We start from the raw sequence: 22,663 nt of genomic DNA on the forward strand, positions 1-22,663 counted from the left end.
TATATATATATATAGATACATAGATATTGTAATCAAGGTTGTCAAAATTTAAACCAATCACCAATTAATAGTCCAGTACTCTACTACCAATACACCAAGTGATAGACCACACAATTGTAGGCAAAAATTTCAATTCCTCAACCTCCAAGAGCGTACACATCAAAAGAGGAAAGAATTTCAGCTTCAACATTTCAGATATACAATATAGTCTACCACTAATTTGATGCTCCAACGTCTAGACATTGGCTCAGACCTGAACATCCTGTTGGGTACTTTGTCAGTAGCTGCATTGAATGCCTGAGTAACATAATTAGATTCCTCAAACAGGTTAAAAGCTATTTCAGAATTAAAAGTAAATTAGAAATCTAGCATTTTGGAAAATACAAGCAGGGAGCAGGACCAGTAACGCATCATAACCAAAAGAAAGGCAATTGCATGCAAATTGATTCGAAGACAAGCAAAACAACCACCATAAATTATATTTATGCAAAGCACAATGAATGAGCATGGTCTGGATGAGCATTTGCTTATAATGAGCTCACTAATTAAGTGAACTATCGGGTACAAATTTCTTGCCAAACACCCAATACATAATCCCACGCCATAAAAAATCAAGTCGATTCCAACATTAGGCAGTCCTTCCATAGTCCTTTTTTCCACGAGAAGCTGGTGGAATATTTGAAACCGGATGATTGGCCCTACGCCCTACATAAACAATGCCAGGACCAAGTGAAATGGAATCAGTTCTTTCTATTCCCTAAATTATCTGACAACAATTACATAGTTTGACACACGTAGGTCTATGAAATTACTGAGCAGAGTATAAGGTAAACTAAAAGTAGTTTGATGGTGTAAAGTTAGGAAGTACCCCATGGCATGCCATTACTGAATGTACTATTTCCAGGAGAATGTGGGCCCCCAGATTTAAAACTAGGAGGGAGCTGGACTTTCATGTGATTCCATTCGCTACCCCAAGCACCGGTGGATCTCCCATGATTGAACCGCTGAGCAGTTTGCTGTCCCAAACGGCTAGGAGAATTTTGTGTCATATGTGGCATGAAGTGAGAATGCTTTGACATAAAACGAGGATATCCAGCATTCGAATCAATAGCTGAAGGAGGGCTACCCACTTCTACATGTGAAAATCCTATAGGTCCATTTTGTCTGTACTCGAATAACATAGAAATAAGTCAAGAATAGTGAACAAACACTTCAACAAAAGACAGGCTCTGCTCTTGTATGTTTGAGATATTTGACATTTCAGTGCATATTCATCTCTATAATGCACAACTCATCTTGGGCTGTATCAATTATGTTGAGCATAAATGCCAACTATAACTTTCAGTAGGCGAAATAGAAAGCAAGCATATAAGAAAACCTGACATGATATTGAAAGATAAATGAAAAATACGACAAGAACTAATTATAATATATATCTTGCAACAGATTCAACTGGAGGAAAGGGACATTCATTTCCTCTGTCAACTTCTACCCCCTCCCCCCCCCCCCCCCCCCCTCTCTTTCTCCTCAGGCACGAGCAAAAGGATTAAACCTCTGCAAAGTCATTCACTAAGAAGGATATGCAATTACCTTTGAATTGATAAATTTGAGCTTGTGGTTGAGGCATAGTTGAATCTTCCAACTCCAACAGATGAATCAGCCAAGCCAATATGCATTCCTCTGTTAAAATCAGCTGACATGCAGTTCTCATCTGACACATCCTCTTGCAGAAGAAGTTCATCACTGTGGTGACAACAAATGCAATTAATATAAGTTAAAAGATCATAGAATAAATATCCACAGCAAAAAAATCTATAGAAAAAAGCTCTTAGAATCCCTATTAGAAGTAGGCAAAAAGTTCCTAAAACTTTCAATAATTAGTTTGATATTGAAAAAAAAAAAAAAAAAGGTTTTTAAGATATATAACACCAAAGCCATAATCTGGTAAATAACAACATAGAGATTCTATCATATGATGATAAAGATGATAAAGATGATAAAGACGACAAGAATTTATTGTTACTTGAAAACTTGTGCTAATAAATAGAGAAAATTTCCATCTACTTGCAAATGGCATATCCACCTACGAAAAAGAGGCATGTGTAAATGAAAGATTATTTATTTATTCTTGGGGGTGGGGTGATAAACGATTTAAATGATTTTTGGGGGTGGGGTGATAAATGATTTAAATGAAGAATATGTTGATGGTACAGTTAAGCATCTAAACAACTTATTTTTTTCACAGTTAAAAGAACTTGTCTTTGGTATTTGCACTTTCTAAGGAGGCCACTCTGTTATGGAAGCGGCAAGAAACCAAATGTTGCAACTAGTTCTGGTTTTAGGAGCATCATGAATTCCTGATGCAGCATGCAAGATTTTTAAGGGACAAAAAAGCAAATAGACTATCTGCTAAAACACCCTTGGGTATGTCCTTCGATAATCAAGCTGTAAAATATTAAGCCAATAACCCAGTATTTTCTGAAATTCAGGTCCTTGATCATTTTAGTTTGAACATAAAACAAAAAGCTTCCAAAGTTATGACATGCTACCATAAGTTCTGTGATTATTTGCAAGAACCATTTTCAGATCAATGTAGGGATGACATATATCTACTCATCTCACTGAAGGGAAAGTGTTCAGAGAGTAATTTATTACCATCTAAAGATCATACCTCAACAAATTTTAAACATAGAGTATCATACTGTGTATCAAGATGCTCCCATTCTCTCTATCCCTTATCTTATTATTTTATAACAGAAAGCAATCTATACAGAATAAATGCATAAAATCAACATGATAAAATTAAGGAAATACAGGTATGCGACAGTGAACTAAAAAGGATAAAAAGATGGCTACTAAACTACATGACAAACATCAATATACTAAAGTACAGTCTGCACCGTTTAGGCAGCGTGCAGCACAGGCCTGAAAAGCGGTCAGCTGCTGCAAGCTGCAGGCCCCGTGTCATGGTCCCAAAGAGGAGCCATGAATCCCACATTGGCTGTGTACTAGAGTTGATCTTGGGATATAAGAGTTCACACCCCTTTAACTTGTGAGGCACCTTTTGTAGCACAAAACCGTGAGGCTAGCGGGCCAAAGCGGATAACACCTCACAAGTTAGTGTGGACCATGACATTTGATATCAAAGCTGACTTTGGGGGTACTGGCGATGTGCCACCGAGGACGGTGAGCATCCGTTAGAGTGGAGGAGGATGTCATGGTCCTAGAGAAGAGCCATGAATCCCACATCAGCTGTGTACTAGAGTTGATCTTGGGATATAAGGGTTCACACCCCTTCAACTTGTGAGGCGCCTTTTGGGGGATAAAACCGTGAGGCCAGTGGGCCTAAGCGGACAATACCTTACAAGTTAGTGTGGACCATGACACCCCGCATGTTGGCACCCAACTAACCCTTGAGAGGGTAAAGAAGAGTAAATGCCAATATTTTTATGGTTGTCTGCATGTCCAACTGACAAATTTTTTATGCATTAACAGAAATGAATAACACATATAACACAGCTAAGACAAAATATATGCTAATATTTGATGAACATGATTTTAGGCTGCAATTTCAAATTCACTACTCACCTATAATTTGGATCCCAATCTCCAGGATCAGGCAATGACATGCTAGCCTCTGACTTGTCTTGAGTTGCTCCTGTGCTATACTGCAGTTGCACGTTAGAACCAAGTCCTATGGAGTTGGGTATATTCTGAAAGATTGAGTAACCCGGAACCATTCCAATGCCACCTCGCTGTTGCTTCCAGTTGGCTGGGTTAGAATTTGACTGTATATGAGAGGGCATACCACCGACCACTTGAGAGTTTCCCTCAGCTTGGCTAGAAATGGTGCCATCAGTTACTTGTCCTTGCCAGTTTGAAGATGATGAACTCTCTTGAGATTGGGAAGTTCCAGAATATCCCCAACTTTTTCTTCTATTAAACTGGCTAGCTGCGGCCTTCTTACTCAAAGGTGATCCTTGACAACTGTTTCTTGCAGGAGAAGTAGGACCATAGTGTCCAGGAGAGCCACCTGAAACATGACTGTAGGAGCTTGGAGGAGTAAATTGCGAGGGACTAGTGCCAAGGGGAAGTGGTGCAAAGTTTCCAGCAGATGGACTCACACCAAGACCATTCCCTTGAGAGTACTGCATAATTCTCCATCTAGCGTCAGGACTACTTCCAAGCATTGACACACCACTCTGTGAATGCATGTTCATTGCAGATGGACCAACAGGAGAATAGTATGCAAACATATTACTACTATCTCCATAACTCCCATAGCTGCTTCCAAGCCCAGTATTATCATTATAGCTGCCATGACTTCCTATACTGCCATAGCTATTAGCATGACCATATGGCACCATTGCGAAATGTGGGCTGTTATGAAAGGCCACTCTGTTCCTCTTTGGAATCTACACAACGGAAAATATACATCAGTATAAGACTAATATTACAATAATGCAGTAAGTCTATTACTCTAGTAATAAAAATGCCGGATCATTAGGAAGCTTACATTAGGGGAAAGACCAGCTGCAAACCAATGCCCTCCACCAGGGTGATGGTCCACCTTAACATTTTGAGCAACAGGCTACCAAAAAAAGCCAGAGACATTAGGCAAGTATCATTTCCTCTATTTCTTGCCCAGAAAATAACATATTAGTATAATCTTCCACAAAGCTTGTGATGCAACAAGAACAGATTGCTATGACAGAAAAACAGCTCAACCCATGAGAAGACCAATAAAGCCAAATCTTTCACACCAGTGGAAAGAATTTATGCTCGCAGACACAGCATAAAGAGAGTATGAAAAAGAAATTGAAATTTCATCAAAAGGTTGCTAAAATTTCATGTTTCAAACAAGTATACAACTCTAACAAAAGATTTCATATGTCAAATAATTATCAACAACCTTAAACTTTTATTACAGCTTTTTATACATAAGAGAAAAGCGCCTAGAATATAACATAAGATTATACCAGTATTCAGAAGAACATAAAAATGACCAATCCATTAAGAAAAACAATCAATCACTAAGGAAATCAGGAGAGGACTAGGCAATTCCTCTGTATGCGTGGTGTCAAGCATTGAAATAAAAGCCACATAATTCATATAAATTTTATGAAATAAGGTTCAAGCTTCTTCGATTGCAGAGCTACATGCTTAGGTCCCTTACCAAGCAAGGGGTCTCAGGGGGAGGTCTGTATGGGCATGTGAAAGGTTCCCCAGTAACAAAAGGATGTTTTGAAGCCTGCACAATGAAGTTGAAACTCTAACTATTGCTTCATATTTAGTTGGAATAGCAAGATAAAGAAGAGTTCAAGTGAAATTTCAAAGACCTGGAAAGGTGACCACCGTTTTGCTGGATCAAATTCAACTAGTCCCCTCAAGAAATCAATCAAAGCTAATCGTATTTGACTCTCTGTCATAGATTCATTACACAACAGCCTTGGTAAGTTCTTAACAAAAGGCAGTCACACATTGCAAATGTTTTTCCACCATGGCAAGCTGTACATTCAATGTAGAAGTTAGATGCTAACCTTTAATGACATCTTCTTTAAGCAAGTTTTTCCGGTAAGGATAGTTTGTCACGATTGCTTCAAGGTTCTTATGATTGAAATACTCTTTCCCCATCAATGGTTTTTTTAACTCCCTCTGAACAGAAGCAAGCAACAATGACTATCAGATGAAGAAAATTAACAAGAGATGTAAAAACATAAAAATTAACAAAGAAACAGTCATATAGAAATTTCTATTCTTTTACACTTTTCATTAAGTTTTCTTCAAAAAAACAAATATGAACACTTACAGCTTCATATTCTTCTTCGGTTAATGCTTGGTAAGCACTTCTGCTACCAATGGAGACTTCACCACTCTCTATATTGTGGATACTCCCAATACACTTAAAGAACTTACTTGTGTTTTTTGCCTCCTTGAGAACATAATCAGGGGGTTGCCCTCTACAACATGACAACCATATATAAAAGGCTGTTCACAACAAGTGCAAAAATACGACTAACTGAATAGGTAATAAGTGATAAAAAGAACTTTTTAGTTTATAGAGTATCTAATAGTAACCAGGTTTACTTAGGATAACAAGAAATAAGTTGAAAATGAAAATTTGTACGAAAACATTAAGAAATTGATAAGCAGCATATACTTATATCAAATGCAAGAAAATAGCAGACTGACTAAGAAATGTTAACTGCTTAAACATAGTTGAAGGAAAATCAAGTAGGAAGGATTCTAAAATTCTAAAGATGGAAGACACATTATCATGCAAAATTCTAAACTTCCATGAATTAACTCAAGCTAGATGACTAAATTATAGCCTAAAGTTTTAATGTAACTTTACTACACAGCATATTCCAGGGGTACTTCTATTTACATGTTTTAGTGAACAGTTTTACATGTTGTAGTGAACAGAAACTATTTAGTTTAGACTAGCATCCAAGGTCAGTCAGATTAACAGCTCAAATTACTCGCATATTTGTTCAACAATGCATGCAAGTGCGTCTAACTCTTTTCAATTTTGACACATAAATAAATAAGGTATTACAGTGAGTTAAATAAGCTGAAATTCCAATATGAACCAAAGGATCAAATGCAGTGTTCACAAGTCGTCAATCTTGGGCCCACCAAAAGGGACTCTAAAGGACAGATACAGAATTCTAGAACATCCTTCAGAGGTTCTTATATAACAAGAAATCAAATCAAACTATTCACATCAATCAGAAAGTTAAATATCCTAAACTGCAACATTAACTCGTCTCATACAAGGCACATATATCTCTCTCATTACTATTCATGCTTATCATGCTAATTTAGGAGAAGAATTATCTTAAAGGATCTGACTTGTCATCATGATACTCTTAGATGGAATAACAGAAAGAGAGAGGGGGAGGGAGATTGAACTCTCAATTTGCAATGTTCAAAAAATATATGCTATTTTGAAAAATCAAAGCAAATTTTGTTTCTCTTTTCTTGTACATTGTCATTTATTATAAGGGAAATTTTTAATTTGAAAATCTATAAACTTGTGAAAGCATTAGTTACATGTTGTCTTGAATGATGGAATTTCTAAGATAAACAAAAAAATAAGGGACAGAGGGAGTATGAAATTTGGTAATTGCACATGCTTATTAATGATAAGTGACTACTTTATACAGCTTCTTCCACTTGGATACAAAAACTACCTGCTCAGTTATCCCCCTATCAAATCAACCAAAGAAAAGCTATTCCTAAATCAGTCACAAGAAAATTATACCTAGAAACACAGAAAAATTGTTAGCCAAAGATCTATGACAACCAAAGCAAGAGGCATACCCAAGTATTTCAATCATTCGCCTTAGAAGATCAAATTCTGAAGCACCTGGGAATAACGGTAGCCCTAAAAAAAGTTCGGCAACTATGCAGCCAAAGGACCACATGTCAATAGCTGTCGTATATCTGAATAAGGATCAAGGTTCAAACTAAACAAACAATCATGACCACAGACACAGAAATTAGAATTAAGGTATCTAATCATCAAAGATAACAATGAATCACAACCACAAAACATCATTTTCAATGAGCAGTTTTTAATTATTACTGCCAAAGACTAGAAGACATTTGATTAATACAAAGTTATATATTTGATTAATACAAAGTTATATAGGTTGCAGCACGCTAAAGGGAGCAGCAATATTACACAAAACTGAATCTTCTATGTCATTATTTCAAAGAGATCCTCTTCATATAGAAATCCAAAGATCTTAGTTGTATTGCAGATGTTCAAACAAATAAATTAATATGCCAATTTATATAGAGTTTCAAATGTAATATTATATTAATTGTTATCATCCAGGCAGGAGAGTAAATACCTTATCAATGCTCTGAGATATAACAATGAATGCAGACCTACCTTTATCTCTTTTCTTTCCTGTTCATTAATGGTTGCTCAGTAATAAATGAAAAAACTCAATGAGTAAAATTAGGATGAAAGCTGTCAAGCCAAAAGTAAAGTTTTGAACAATCTAATCAAGGTGAAATCCAACTATATTTGGTTTGAGATATGCAAGGCTTAACTCAAGCATCAAGCCGGTCAAATCTGATGGAGTAGGATGAGTTTGATAGAGCTGCTTAAACTGGTATAAGAAACTTTAATGTTTGATATTTTATGCACTTCCTACCTTATGTGATACTTATAACAGATGAAACAGCAGATACATACCTTGAATCATGTTAGAATACAAATAAAAAGGGATATAAAGAAGGTCAGCAGTAATAAAGTATTATTATTCGACACGGTGAATAAAACACAATAAATTAAAGAAATAAGTTGGGAGACCAACCAGGAACTACTTCAACAAATTCACACCAATATAAAGGTCAGGTTGCATTGATAATGAACCTAAGCAGTGGTTCACAGGTTGGGTTCAGTTTTTTACATGATAGTTACCTGAACTCTAAAGGTTCATTTTCAACCAAGGGATTGGTTAGGTCAAACTAAGTTCTACTGAAGTTTATTCCACCAAAATTCCATTGAGAAAGAAATTGAACATGAGAAGAGATATTACAGGAAAGGAAAAACACCATGATCCAGTGAAAAACAAATGCACTAAGCAAGCAAAATCAATAGAAAGAAAAGAATAAGGCCATAAATTCGTGCCAAATGGATACTGATATCCAAGAAGAACTTCAGGAGACCTATAATACCGGCTCTGCAGAAGAAAAGACGAAAATGCACCTATAAGACCCTTCTGAGCACGATAATAATGAACAGTATGACAAGTGGTAGCTATGGATGGAAACCTGAATGTAGGAGTAGACAGTCCGATCTTCCATGCAAGCTGATCCAAAGTCAATTATTTTAATTTCTGCTGGCTTGACACTGTTATTATCAGGATAGAAATATCAAACTTCACTGAAAAAATAAGATATATTATAAGTTCCTAATCCAGACTAATTATGAAAAAGAAACCCACCTCGTGCACAGAAGAATATTTTCTGGCTTAAGATCACAATGTATTATTCCAGCATCTTTTAATAAAGCCAGTCCACGTAAAATCTATATAAAATCAAAAGATTAGGATGTAAGTCAAAAGACAATTGAAAACAGATGTCTACAGCTACTCCAATCATTATTCAACTCAAACCAAATTCAGCTATAAGCAAACTGCAAATACCTGTTTCGAGAACAGCTGGACAATGCTCAATGACAAACCCCTAAAATGATTTATCTTGATAAGCTCGTACCTAGATCAAGGGAAAAATGTCAATAACATGCTGCAAAAGAATTTATAAGGAATGCGCCGATATAAAGGTTAAAAGAAATTTACAAATGAAGAATCTTGTTTCATTGTAATACAATAAAATTACTTACAGATTTGTGTCAAGAAGTTCAAAACAAATGCACAAATGACGTTGATACACAAAGTAATCATAAATACGGACAATGTGATGCTTGTCTTCTGGATCATACTTTTTGTTTAACTGCAAAAGGCAAACAAAGAAACAAAAACAATGATGTGTCACTACTGGTATTTCTAAATGAAGGATATATACAGCTGTAAGAAAACTTAATTACCGTTGTCAAAATAGAAACTTCAACCAGTGCCTGCTGATAGTAAGCAGGTTGGTTTTTAATTATCTTCACAGCAACAAAACTACTTGTTTCTGGAACCCAGCATTTAGCAACCTGCCCGAAAGTCCCATGACCAAGAACATCTTTGACAATATATCTACAGAAAATCATTGAAACATAAGTAAATGCTTCCTTCATTAAGCTTGATTTTAAATGATAACAGACCACCAGCAGTATTTTTTTTAACTTACTTTGACATATCCATGAACATACCAAATGCCTGAAACTTCATGAATAATATCTGCTCATTTTCTTTCTTTAGGTTTTTTTTTCCTTCTTTTTATATTTTTTTTTAATGGTCGGTTATCCTTTGTTTCTCATTATAGATAATATTTTTGAATTGCAATATCTAACAAGTTTGGTGCCTTATTAAGAGAAAAATAAAATTGATACCCCTGTAGCATAAGTAATATAGTATTGAACTATGCAAGCAAACAGCAACCATGTCCGCTCCGGATATGTATATAACATGAAATGTATTCATACTCAGAAAAGCTGTAAAATACAATTCGGTACATAGAAAAAAACCTTCAAAAAAGTTTTTGTTCTAAATCTACGCTAGTCACAACTAAAGCAAACTTGTTGGCAGCAAAACCCAACCAAACAAGCCAAAAAAAATTAACTAGTTCACATGTAGATGTACAGGCCACAATAGGTCACACAGTTTTGCTAAAATTTTCTCATGGTATTTTGACTCAACTACGACAATATCCAGCACATCAAAAAAGCAAGAGACACTAACCTAAAGTTAAAATTGGTTTCTTACATAATTAGTACGGTAACTGAATAATGGTTACAATTTTTCCCACAAGGAAACAACTTGCCAGACTAAGCCATGCCTGAAATAAGGTCAGGCTTGAGCTAGCATTTTACCTGTCAGTTATAGAGCCAATGCAGCCTCATCCTTACCCAGCCCCAACTCTTATCCCATTCTAAAAAACTCTACCTCAGTACCTGAAGCTGTTGAATACTAAACACAGACATTTTGCTGGGGTTGCAAAGAAAACAGAAACAAAAAAGTATTCTTTGTTGCTAGACGTAAGTAGCAACAGACCAGCTAAATAGATAGATTAAAATTTTAAAAATGAAACTCTTCAAGTAGGAGATGGATTAAGGGAGGAGCAACAGTTTGAATTTGTAAATTAATTAAAAAGAATGGTCAGTCAAGCTTGGCAAACCCAAAGATCCATATTTACACTGATGTACAACTAATTCTAACATGCCAAGATTCAAAGTTCACAAGCCAAAGACTAAGCAGGTGTTTGTCATGGTTTTGAGGAGCTAAAGGTCACATAAATGAGAAACAAATATGCACTTCAAAATGATCTGTATTTCTGACCCATCAAAGTCAAGACATAGTCCATTTTAGTCTAGCTATCAGCAAAAGCACAAATGAAATTTTTAGCAAAAGAAAAAGAACAACCGTCTTTATTCCACCATTAAGAAAATCTACAATCAAATGCGAGGTCAATTCACAAAGAAACTACAAGAAATGCTTCAAAAATTATAGTTCAAAATCACGAGGAAAATCATAAAAAGTAGTAACAAACCTTCGCTGTGTTTCTAAATTGATCAAGACAAAGTTCACTGTTAGAATAAGATCTGAGTTCACATTGTCATAGCCATCATTGAGGACACCAACAGATGGGCTAGTCAAAAACCGCTTTGGGTTCAATTCTTCTGAATATTTAAATTGTGGGTTGCATATTTGGTACGTTTCAATTATTTCCTTTGTCAGTCTAGCCACCAACTGCACGGTTAAAGCTGCATGTCAGCACAAAGATTTGCCTGAAATGAATCTATGCACCCTGAAAGATTTCTCCTTTGCCATCTTTCTTTTTTTTTTTTGTTTTACTCTTTTACTTCTTGTTAGATGTAAAAGATATATAAAATCATATGAATAATCCAAGAAAGATCTATTTCGTATTTCATTTTCAGCAATATTCCAATATGTTTTTACAGTATAAATTCAGTGCTAATTATTTAGTGCTTAATCTTATAGTTTCTCAAACAGCATTCCATGTTCAGACATTAAAACATAAATGTCAATTCAAATGAGTTCTTGCAATAAGACATGAATAGAGCACATTTATACTCTAGGCAAAATAGAGGTATTTGACAATAGATCATTCAATGGCTAGAAGATCTATATTGGCAAGGGTAGTGTCAGGACAGAATTTAACAATTCAACATGTGAGTGAAAAACAAATAAGCGTCCATGCCCCATTGAGACTCATATTGTTCATGCCTTCATGGAGTCTCTTCTCCCTAGTTTAGCTTTCTTATAGACATCATAGATTTGTATGAATTGTATTGGCTAGTGGCTTGTCAGGGTAGATAGAACTTGGGATCAAAAATCAATTTGGTAATCTCACTTTGCTAGTATTAGTGTTGATACATTGCATTCTTCTATCTGTATCTAATTTGACCACCTACTTTGCTCAGGCATACAGACAAGGTGTGCATTATACTAACTGAAAAAAGTATAGCATTTCCTAGTCATGCTCACAGCTTTCTATGATATATTTGCAACAAGTGAAACATTAAGATTTACCCCCTGCAATGGAGATAGTAAGCGACTGTCTCTTCTGGCCTCTACATTGCTCATATGTTTACTTGGTTTATAGGTATGCTTTCCTTATGCCACATAAACAGAATCAATAATCAAACCACAACTAAAACCAGCTGAACACCTCTTAATCCACACCAATTCAAACTCAAAGCAAATCAAAAGCTCCTGAATTTTCTACACATTTCAATATGCCAACTACCCAGAAAACTTTTGAACTAAAAATGAACAGACAATTAGAAAAGAGAACTTACAGGCCTTCTGACAACAACACGTAGCTTTCTATCAACTTCATTTTTAGCTGAATAAGGCCCAAAAACCAGCTGCCTCGGCTGCCACCGCACAGCAGAACCTTCATCTGAGCCCAATTCTGAGGCCCCCTGGGGCTCTCCTTGATTACTAGGATCAACCTCATCCATAACTATCCTCCAAAAAAAAGACTCAACCTTTTCTAACCCCAAAATTTACGATTATCCGCAATAGCTCCATTAAAACAGAAACCACTCAAAACATTATAAAAGCAAGAAAAACCCCAAGTTTGATCAGCAATTGAATTGCAATTTTGAAGTTAAGATTGAAACTTCAGTGATTTTTCAAGGAACCCACCAGCTGACTCCAATCCCATTCTTTATTTTTTTCATTTTTAATTCTCTTATTCACAGTCTAAAAAGAGAAGAATCAGAAAATTGGAAGTCCAGGTGGATCCACAGATGATTAAAAAAAACACAAATTTTAATTAAAAAAGATTGAATCTTTTCTATAGATTATAAATAAAAACCATACAATAAAAAAAAAGACAAATTGGATAAAAAAATTTGACCCAAAACTTAGATTGGAAAGAAGAAACGCAACAAAGAAAGATCAAAAGATGAAGAAACGAGAGAGAAAGTGTTTTCTTTTAGAGATAGAAGGAGTTTTTGGTCTGAGGACAAGGGCACCGTGTTTCTTTCTTCCTCCAAATGGGATTTTTTTTCCTTTTTAGATTTGTTCTTTTTATACGGGACTGTGGGATTGAAACTCTGTACAGTGCATTTCCCTTTTTATTTTATTAAATAATTAATTTTATTTAATTTTGTAAATTTTCTTAATTAATTTTATTTAATTTTGTAAATTTTCTTTAGATTTCATGCCTTTATTGGTATGTTACAAATTTACTTTTTTTTTATTATTTGAAATTTTTTAGTTTTGGAAAGTGGTAAATTGAAAACTTTTTAAAATAAAATTATGAGTTAATAATTGTAAATTTGAAGGGAAATGCTAAGGCCATTCACTTCATAAGAATTGACTGCCTTGTGGAATTCATTAAATTTTTTTTAGGCCTGAAAATTGAGCATGTAAAATATTTAATAATTGGGTAAAGAGTGAAAATGTTTTTGACATGATTTCGATCAGAAATATATAAAAAAATAATTTTATAATAGTGTTGCATGTACGGTTTTTAATTGGGTATCGAATTTAAATACATCAGTTTTTTTGCCAAAATCTATATATAGTTTGTTGACATAAGAACAAGAATTTAAAAGAAGCCCAAACAAAGAACACTTCCTACCGCCTAGGAAGCTTAAAAGTTAGAGGTCGTACAATTCCTAATCAATCATTCAACAAGCAACATCAATGCCTTTTAGGCTAAAGCTTATGTTACGTCCCGTGTGAGCATCGTTGAGGTCAAGAGGGAATTTTCCGCCTAAGGCCGCAGGGTTACTCGGCTTTAGACCAAAGCTGGTGACAATTGACACTTACAACACCCTGGAATCAGACTGCCATTTAGGATCGAAGAAAGGGCACTCAGCCACTGACTACCGAGCTTAATAACAGTGAAAATGAATCCATGTCAATCAATACCTCTAACACCTGATAAGCCTAGATTTACCATACAACTGCAATCAATATTAAGCTTTCCTGCAAGCGAGTGTAAGGATCTGATCTACCAAAATTTCTTCAAATAATTCCGTCTTTCTGGTAGAAATCTAGTAGTACTGAGACTACATCCTACAGCCGGAGGAGTTATCAGATAGGCAAGTTGAGTCAAAATCCCAAATACAGCATGCTTTGTGAACAGAGACCAACTCGCCAGAGAATTCCAGAAAGTTGCTCCTATGTTATTAAACAAAAAGAATCCATAGAAAAGAAGAATGAAAGAAATGACCCTCAGGCTACTCCCTATTATCTAATGACGCTACATTCCATGCCAATAAATGCAAACATACCTTCTAACGAGAATTCATGTGTGCTTCATTGGAGACTAATGTTTGGTCATCGGAAACTTTGCTTCACTTATATATCTAAAATAAATAGTAAACTATAACAGATTCCACATGATGGGATTACAGATATATAATGTGTATATACACAACATAAGCTGCCAGACTATACTACATGTAAAGCAACATACAAGGGCAACACTAGCTGAAAGATCTACAGAACACCACAAAAAGTGATATTGTTACAAGTTAGTACTGTCTTGGGTACATACAATAAATCAAACTAGCTTACAAGCCTCATAATATCATAATGGAAAGTCCATAAGAATTAGTAGCACTGGAAAACCATGTCAATATATTTTTACTGCTAGCAACCAAAAAAAAAAGGATATTTTTAGTGCTGAAAACTAATAATAACTTACATCTTCATGAACAAAAAGCATTTCACAATCAAGTTGCTTACTAAAATGCAAGTTAAAGGCTGGTTGTCTTTGTCCCACCCATTGGCAGCAGGGGTCCAATAGAGGATGAATATTGTTGAAACTGAAATCACAAAACCATTTGGACCAATTTCAGTTCAAGAGTTTCAAAAATTCAAGCCTTCTTATATCAACTAAAACAAACTAATATTCAAATATACAGTGAACTCCGCATAAGACAACACAGATGAAGTTAGCTCAACAACAATAACAACAACAACAACAACAATAATAATAATAGTTTAAATTATACATATGCTTCTAGATGGCCAGATTTTGAAATCTCACATCCTCCATAACATTGAAAGAAAATTCATTTATTAACAATTCTTTTTTTTCTGATAAATTTATTTATTAATGGTTCTTTTATAACTAAATCAACCTTTTCTGATAATCCTAGTTTTACAAGATTTTATACAGGTTGAATGAACCAAAGAACAAATATTTAATTTTTATGATAAGCATACACAGAAAAACAGATTCAAGGTTAAAATAGCACTATAATACCTGTTTTACAATCTCTTCACATTTACTAATTAACTGCTGCACTTTAGCAGCTCCAGATTCTTTTACCATACTGGTCTTTAATGTTATGGAGTCCACCTGTTAAGTTTAAGAAATACAAAAGGGGAATTTAGAGGTTAAGCAACTTCAGGTAGAGAGTAGAGACAACTTGGCACCATATAGAATAAAAAGACATGAGGATTACCTCTGTCACCATATCTTCAACCTTCCTTTGCCTTGCTTCCAGCTGGTGCCGCTTAGATTCCACCTCCAACTTCACATCATTCAAATTTTTAGTAGATTCCTCAAACTTGAGATCTCTTTCTTTCTGTAACTGACTTTGGAGTTCTTCCAACTGTTCAACTGGTGAAAGAATAAAGCTAAAGTCTTAAGCACTTATGTAGTGGTTTATAAATGGACAATAACACGACATAGCTTGAACAAGAACCTGCCTTTTCCTTGCCGTTCAATCAGTTTAGCCTCAAGCGACTTGTCTAACACAGCATCATCACTTAACTTAGCTTTCAAACCCTTACATTCTTTTTCAACTGATTTTGCAGAATTCGCCTATTAAAATGAAAAATGTTAGAAACAAATGTGTTTTGCATAACGAGTAGTTCACACGCAAAGTAAATTGGTTAGCATTCAAAAATCAAAACCGTTCCTTCTAAGAGAAAAACTTAGTTATAACAACTGAAATATATTTGAAAATTCCAAATAGGTTTCTTTCCTTTTTTTTTTTTTTTTGGAGAAAGGGGGAAGGAGATTTTGTTCCACAATTGACAAGCCACAATAGACATAAAAGCAGAGCAGAAAAGACATTGCCACTCAATTTCAGAGCAAAAGCACAAAAGGGAAGTGGCAAACTATCTGTGTACCTGTTCATGTATAGCTTGCATCAAGGCAAAGTGCTTTGACATTTTCTTAAGAGTCTGTAACAACACTCAAGGATATCAAAAATTAGTTTTCCTTCTTTTCACCCAAATGAAATTCCTCATGTATGCATGTTGACTAGATGCATATGCATTTTAATACTTTTCCAGATATTTAGCTTTCTGAATAAACCGGTATAGTTGGCTCTTGTGATTTATAATTAACTAGCAATATTTCTTTCTGCTATTTGAGCTATGTTTGTCATCTTTGTTTAATAAACAAAAGTGTACTATGTCTTTATTCTCATCATGCAACCCAGTTGCTAATGATATGTGAGAGGAAAAAAGGTGCTTGCTTTGATTGCTAACAAATACACAAAATTCAGATTTAACAGTATGAAAGAATATATAAACAAGCTTTCTAAGGGAAAATCTAAGGGTTTGACGGCCTAATGATAGATCAATCTGTTCATAACTCAAGTCTATGCATGCAAACATCCATACATCTCTGCTCATATTGTATCTGCAATTTTAAATCTGGGATCACTAAGTTCCACCAATTGAAGAACAATAGGCTAAATAAAACTGGTTCCTAAGGCCTAAGTCCCAACAGCATCCAATCTTATTGGAGCAATACATGATTCTAGATTTTTCCAACAATACAGGACACAAAAGCCAAAAAATGAAGCAAGAAGTTCGGCAACAGCATATTATTGAGCACTTCAAGGACGAAGATATGAACAGCAGGGATCTTGGACAAAAGATGAGGTATGCAATTGTTAAACTTCCACATGAAACAGATAAATGAGCATTCTACTACTATTAAGGTTATGAAATTAAGAACCTTTTAGTGATACATTTCTATATCATATGTTGGAATGCATTTAAACAATTATGATCAAGCATATTAAACTCTCATAGCAAGAATGACAATAAGAGTCTAACAGTTTGACACCTGCTATCGCAGTTTATGACAAGAAGCATACCTTGCTATAGACCTCAACAATGGCAGTCTTCTCCTGAAAAGACTGCATAGCCAACCTTTCAGCATTCTTTGCCTCATCTCGAGCTAATTTCTTCTCCTCTAAAGCTCTCTTTCGGGAAAAAAATGTAATGAATGGAACATAGAGATTAATGTTTTAGTGCAAAAAAGGAAAGTCATACCATCCAAGAGGAGTGAATAACAAATGTAACTGTAATGTACATTAAATACTCTAATCAACATGGCAAGTTAAAGAGAAAAGTGACTTGGCACTATATTTACTTTGTCATAGAAAACTATGGAACAAAGAAAACAACTTTAAATACCGAGTGATGATCGTGGCACATGCCATATACCTGTATGCCTAAAAACAAAGTTAAATGAAAACTGAATTTTCGCATACTAGATAAAATGTACAAGTATAGACACTTCCACTTGAAAGGATGCAATCAGAAACAAAAAGTGCCAAATCTGACATGCAAGTATTCCATGGTTCTAACAAAGATGAAAATAAAGATTAAATAAAAAGTATGAGGAACGAAAGTAATCACAAATAACAGGGCTTGAGAAAATCACCTACAACCCAAAAAGGAAAAGAAACTCATCTAAAATTTTAGAATTGCATGTAATGTTTGATGCCAACAATGATACAGTAATGCAAAGGTGACTTCAGGTTTAAAAATTAAAAGGCAGGAATTTGATAGCAAACAAATAAATCAGGGTATACATGCATACATATGCTAACAGAATAATTAAATTTTCAGTGGAACAAGATTCTATTTTATGCTCTTCTATTCAAGTTAGATGCCCTAGTCAAGCATGTCAAATACCATTTTAGTCACAACAACGAGGACAGCTGCATCTAATGCGTGTCAGTTTAAGCTAGCTGTCTTAGACAATGCATACCAATTTAGATCCATGGACTTAATTACAGGATCACAGGCCAAACAAATTCACATTCACCTCCCCAATTAGAGGATACTATCTTGAATAGCAATGCAGTCTTTCAATCTCAACAATTTATGAATGTTTACTTTAGTGAGAGGCTAAATAGGAATATTTGAGAAGCATCAGGAAAACAAGCAATAAGAATAGTTATTTATCAATTAAATAACTTTTCTCCATCATTAGTCGGTGAGAAGATGTTTTGGAAACTCATACACCAGCTTACTCTGGTTTTAAACATAATCACTAAAAGTAGTTAATTAGGGTAGGATTTAAACATAATGGTTTCACATACGATTAAAGAACTTGTAAATTATGGAAGAAAAAATGTTTTCTACAATTAACTTTTCTTGCACCTGTTTTAACCTTGTTATTTGATGTCAAATCTGTAAATTAAAAATTAATTGTATGGTTTTAAAAGACCACCCAAGTGAATGACATAAAACTAGTTCCACTGTAGAAATCAATAACTAGTTGGAATTTCCCAAATCCCAAGATAAAAAGAGTAATTACATAATATCACCTGCACAAAAATAAATAACTAAATCATATCTTATCTAATCTAATATACATACATAAAAACATAAACCGCAAATAACTAAACTCTCCATTCTTACTTACAAGCATTCCAATACTAGAAAAGTATCATTGGCCTATATGCTTGGTTTATCAGAATCACTAACAATAATGCTTTACATATATTAGCCCTAATCACCTAAGTGAAACTTATTAAGAAGGAATGTGCACCTGTAGTTTATCTGGTGACTGAACTATTTTTGAACGTAGATTTGCATTTTCTTGGACACTTTGTACCAGTTCAAACTCAGCCTTAGAAATCTGTAAAGAGAGGGCATGTCAACACAAACAGCAATAATAAATAGTGCTAATGCTTAAAGAGGGGAAAATATAATGCACATATAAAAGCAAAAATCATGGTGAACCTAAAAGTTTAAACATTTTTTGGAAAAACAAAATCGACATTAGGATCAAATGGTGGTCTAACCAGAAAAGAGAGAAGATCCTCTACACAAATAAAGATCACAGAGTATGCATCTCAGCATTTTGAAAGGAACTAGATCAAACACTACTATGAAAAATCCTTTAGGTTCAAAGACATGGGGCACTAGGTGAAAATATATAGACAACAACCAGCATAAAATTCTTTAGTTAATCACAATTTATAGACACATCTAAATTTAAGCACATTCTATGGTTGAATCTTTGAGTATAAATATTTTCCCCAATGAAAAAAACTAGCAAAAACTTTAATTTGAAAAACATATATATGTTAACTCTCCTCACAAAATTGAGCACTTCCCCCTATGTCTACATCAGTGAAATAAAGCTTTTGTAAAGAGCCACTGATAACATTCAAACCTTCTCATCCATTTGGCCTGTCTTCTCCTTCAAATTCCGAAAAGAAGTTCTCAATGACATCTGATTACTGTTGAGGCCAGCAATCATCTCACGCAATTCTTTAACTTTTGAGTCTACCTCTTGAACAAGGGGTAACTCCCTTTCTCTTGCTTCACTATAACCTGCAATCTCTGCATTCAACTGCATGGCAGAGATATGGTGAAAATTGATCTTTATGCTAAAGCATCACAAGTATTTCTTCATATACCTGAGAAATCTTAGCCTCCCACTCCTTATGCTGCTCATCTAGAAGGGCTAGTTCCTCTACAATCGGTCTCAGAAGATTCATTTTTGTTTCTCTGAGATGGAAATCAACAAATAGAATACCTTAATGCTTAAAAGGCTGGAAAAGATTGGAAAACTGATTAACTGAAATTTACTGTGCCAAAATGTTAGTTGAGAACCAGAGTTTCTCATAAAAGGCAATCAGAGAAAAGGACTAATCTAAAAGAAATGGGATTAAAAAATATATACCAAGAAAAACTGTTATATTGGTCACTAGATGCACTGCCACTAGCCCATATCTAAATCCACTCCAATGGTTGTCATGTAGGCTCTCAACTTAACCAAATCACAGCTTTCATACCAAAGAGCATTAGTGTTAAAGAATCTAAACAAGGGAAAGGCTTTTATATGGGTCATCAGGGAACATTGTCCATAACTTTTCTCTCTTAATTGCAGCTTGTTATTTGTTTGATAACCACCAAAAAGTTCTGCTCTAACCCATAAAGACCATAAAGCAAAACCAAGTCAGACTGTAAGGAGGCAAGGTGTGGACAACATGGCTTCTGAATCCCATCTGTCATCTCTCAACCGTTAATGTATGGTTTAAAAACCAAGCAATCTAAATTACAACTTAAAATATCATGCCTGACATCGTTAATCGTCATATAACAGAATGCTATATCAATAATCCCAACAAATCCCAACTCAACACATCATTTAAACTTTGCCATGCCATTTACAAGGATCCACTATTTAGTTTAAAATTATGAACCTGGTTATGCTTTATGCTGACATTGCAAATTTAAATAAACATGTCACATCTTGATAAGTCGAACCTACAACTAACCTATGTAATAATTTTTTGTTTCTAAACCTAACCATTAAATGGCATAACAATTTAATCCCACATTTTCCAATTTTTACGCAAGGAAATTCAAGTAAAACAAAATAAAAACATTTTAAAGTGAGAAAATACGTACTTATAAAGACAAAAATTGATGATTCCGCTGAGGAAATGCTCCGTCCGACCAGCATCAGGTTTAACCAAATCCCTAAGGTTAAATTGCATTGGACAATTAAGAGAAGCCATCACCTCCCTTAACCTGCAATACAAATTCATAACCTGGAATGACCCAATTAGAAGATCCGGGTTCTCAATTTGCTCTAATGCTGAAAACTCAACTTGCCCTTGGTCTTCCCTGCAGAAAAATATAATATGATTAATATATAATTATTATTTAAAAAAAGGAGAGGACATTGCTTTTATGGGGAAATGAGCAGACTCGTGGAGAGCATCGAGGTAGATAAGGAGGCGGGTGTAGAGATTGGAGACGAAATTGGGTTTCATATTCTTGAAATCGTTGTCGGTGACGGTGGCGATTTGTGACTCCGCCAGGATTGATATTATGTCGCCACGGGAGAGTATGGGGTAATCGAATGACGACATTGTTTTGTCTGCGAATTCGAGTGGTTGGTGGCCGAGAAAGTGAGGAAAAAATTATAAAATTAGAAGTGGAAAACTGAAAAGGGAAATTAATTGGCTAAAAAAGAAAAAGGAAAGATAGGATAGTGAATATCTTTCCCGCCCAAGATAAATTTAAGCTTATAAAGGACTTCTTTTTCGGTGCGCAAGAAAGGAAAATTTTTTAATCTCGGCCAGAAGCTATAGTAAAATAAACTAGGGAATTCACATGCAGATTTATTCAGTTATTTATGGACCGACCAACAAGTCAGGTTCATGGGCTTAGTCCAATTCAAATCGAATTTTGAGTAAAACTTTTAAGTTCAGGCTTTAGGCTTGATTTAATTCACGATATTATCTTATTAAATTTATGATTGATTCGAATAATATTTAGAGAGTATTTGATTCACGAAATTTTAAATTTAAAAAAGAATTTTGATTTTCAAAAAAGTGTGAATTCTTGATAAGAGATGATTTTTCATAGCATGTAACTGTTAGATTCCTATATTTGATTGAAAGGAAAGTTTGATTATTTAATTAAATATTTTTATTATAATATTTTTCAATACATAATAAACATAACATAAACATAACGTATTTGTCAAAAAAAAATAATTCACAACTAATGCACTTCAAATCCTAGAAATACAATATTCAAGTAGCCAATTATTAATAAAAAAGAATAATCAATTTTTGCGTTTTGTTCATACATGAAATGTAGGAAATAATTCACAATTATTGCATTTCAAAACCTAGAAAAATAGTATTCAAGTGAAAAATAAAAAATATATATATCAAAATTTAATATTACATTTAGCTTCTAGGATACGCAGTAAATAATTCACAATTACTACATTTCAAAGATTCAAAATGTAGTATATTTTAAGTGAAAAATTTAAAAAAAAAATTACTTACTCAAATATTACATTTAGCTTCAAAAAAATGCAGTAAATAATCACAATTATTGTGTTTTAAAGCCTCCAAATGCAATATTCGAGTGGGAAAAAAAAAGTACTCAAATATTATAATTAGCTTCAAAGAAACATAATATTTGTACTTTATTTATAATCTTTAATAGAGACCTAAAATCGATTTTATGCTCCATAGGATAAACCTTAAACTCCAAAACCCTTGGCCGAAGAATTTCTTTTCGCTTTGTAACCATTGTCCCTACCGTCGCCACCGTCATTCCCTTCACCATCAATTGAAGCCACCAATTAGATTATTACTAAAACCAATTTTTTAAATAATATTCTTGCAATATTATTTTGATATTTAAGATTTGGGTATTATGTTTTTTTAATTATTTTGATTGCTATGATTGACATGGCTAGTTTTAGATAAGAAGGTGGCTGAGATGCATTCAATTTTTGACCTTCAAAC

The 22,663-nt window shown here is 34.3% G+C and overlaps 2 protein-coding genes across 4 annotated transcripts; both read right to left on the reverse strand.

Annotated features, from left to right (window-relative positions):
• Positions 1-446: 446 nt before the first annotated feature.
• On the reverse strand, positions 447-13,160 carry LOC111276935 (dual specificity protein kinase YAK1 homolog). Of its 3 annotated transcripts, XM_022862912.2 has the most exons (18): positions 12,449-13,160; positions 11,176-11,375; positions 9,569-9,722; positions 9,365-9,474; positions 9,168-9,237; positions 8,967-9,049; positions 8,794-8,872; positions 8,662-8,702; positions 7,327-7,449; positions 5,810-5,960; positions 5,541-5,655; positions 5,340-5,422; positions 5,177-5,251; positions 4,517-4,591; positions 3,589-4,415; positions 1,591-1,743; positions 869-1,164; positions 447-705 (listed from the first exon to the last, which is right to left on the reverse strand). In XM_022862912.2, exons 1-18 carry the CDS (start codon positions 12,611-12,613, stop codon positions 629-631), a joined length of 2,877 nt encoding a protein of 958 aa, XP_022718647.2. In that variant the 5' UTR covers positions 12,614-13,160; the 3' UTR covers positions 447-628. The 3 variants fall into 3 exon arrangements, with proteins under 3 accessions (XP_022718647.2, XP_022718648.2, XP_089619888.1); XM_022862913.2 differs by lacking the exon at positions 11,176-11,375; XM_089763762.1 differs by lacking the exons at positions 447-705; positions 869-1,164; positions 1,591-1,743 and adding an exon at positions 2,901-3,469.
• A 1,450-nt stretch (positions 13,161-14,610) lies between these two features.
• LOC111276936 (kinetochore protein) lies at positions 14,611-21,485 on the reverse strand. The gene is made up of 11 exons (XM_022862915.2): positions 21,102-21,485; positions 20,799-21,017; positions 19,802-19,892; positions 19,555-19,734; positions 18,925-19,014; positions 17,237-17,344; positions 16,257-16,310; positions 15,831-15,945; positions 15,584-15,741; positions 15,382-15,477; positions 14,611-14,938 (listed from the first exon to the last, which is right to left on the reverse strand). Exons 1-11 carry the CDS (start codon positions 21,263-21,265, stop codon positions 14,870-14,872), a joined length of 1,344 nt encoding a protein of 447 aa, XP_022718650.1. The 5' UTR covers positions 21,266-21,485; the 3' UTR covers positions 14,611-14,869.
• Between the last annotated feature and the right edge of the window lie 1,178 nt (positions 21,486-22,663).

This window comes from Durio zibethinus, chromosome 7, assembly GCF_047325235.1.
Source record: "Durio zibethinus cultivar Kanyao isolate XHJ-2024 chromosome 7, ASM4732523v1, whole genome shotgun sequence".
Lineage (NCBI taxonomy): Eukaryota > Viridiplantae > Streptophyta > Magnoliopsida > Malvales > Malvaceae > Durio > Durio zibethinus.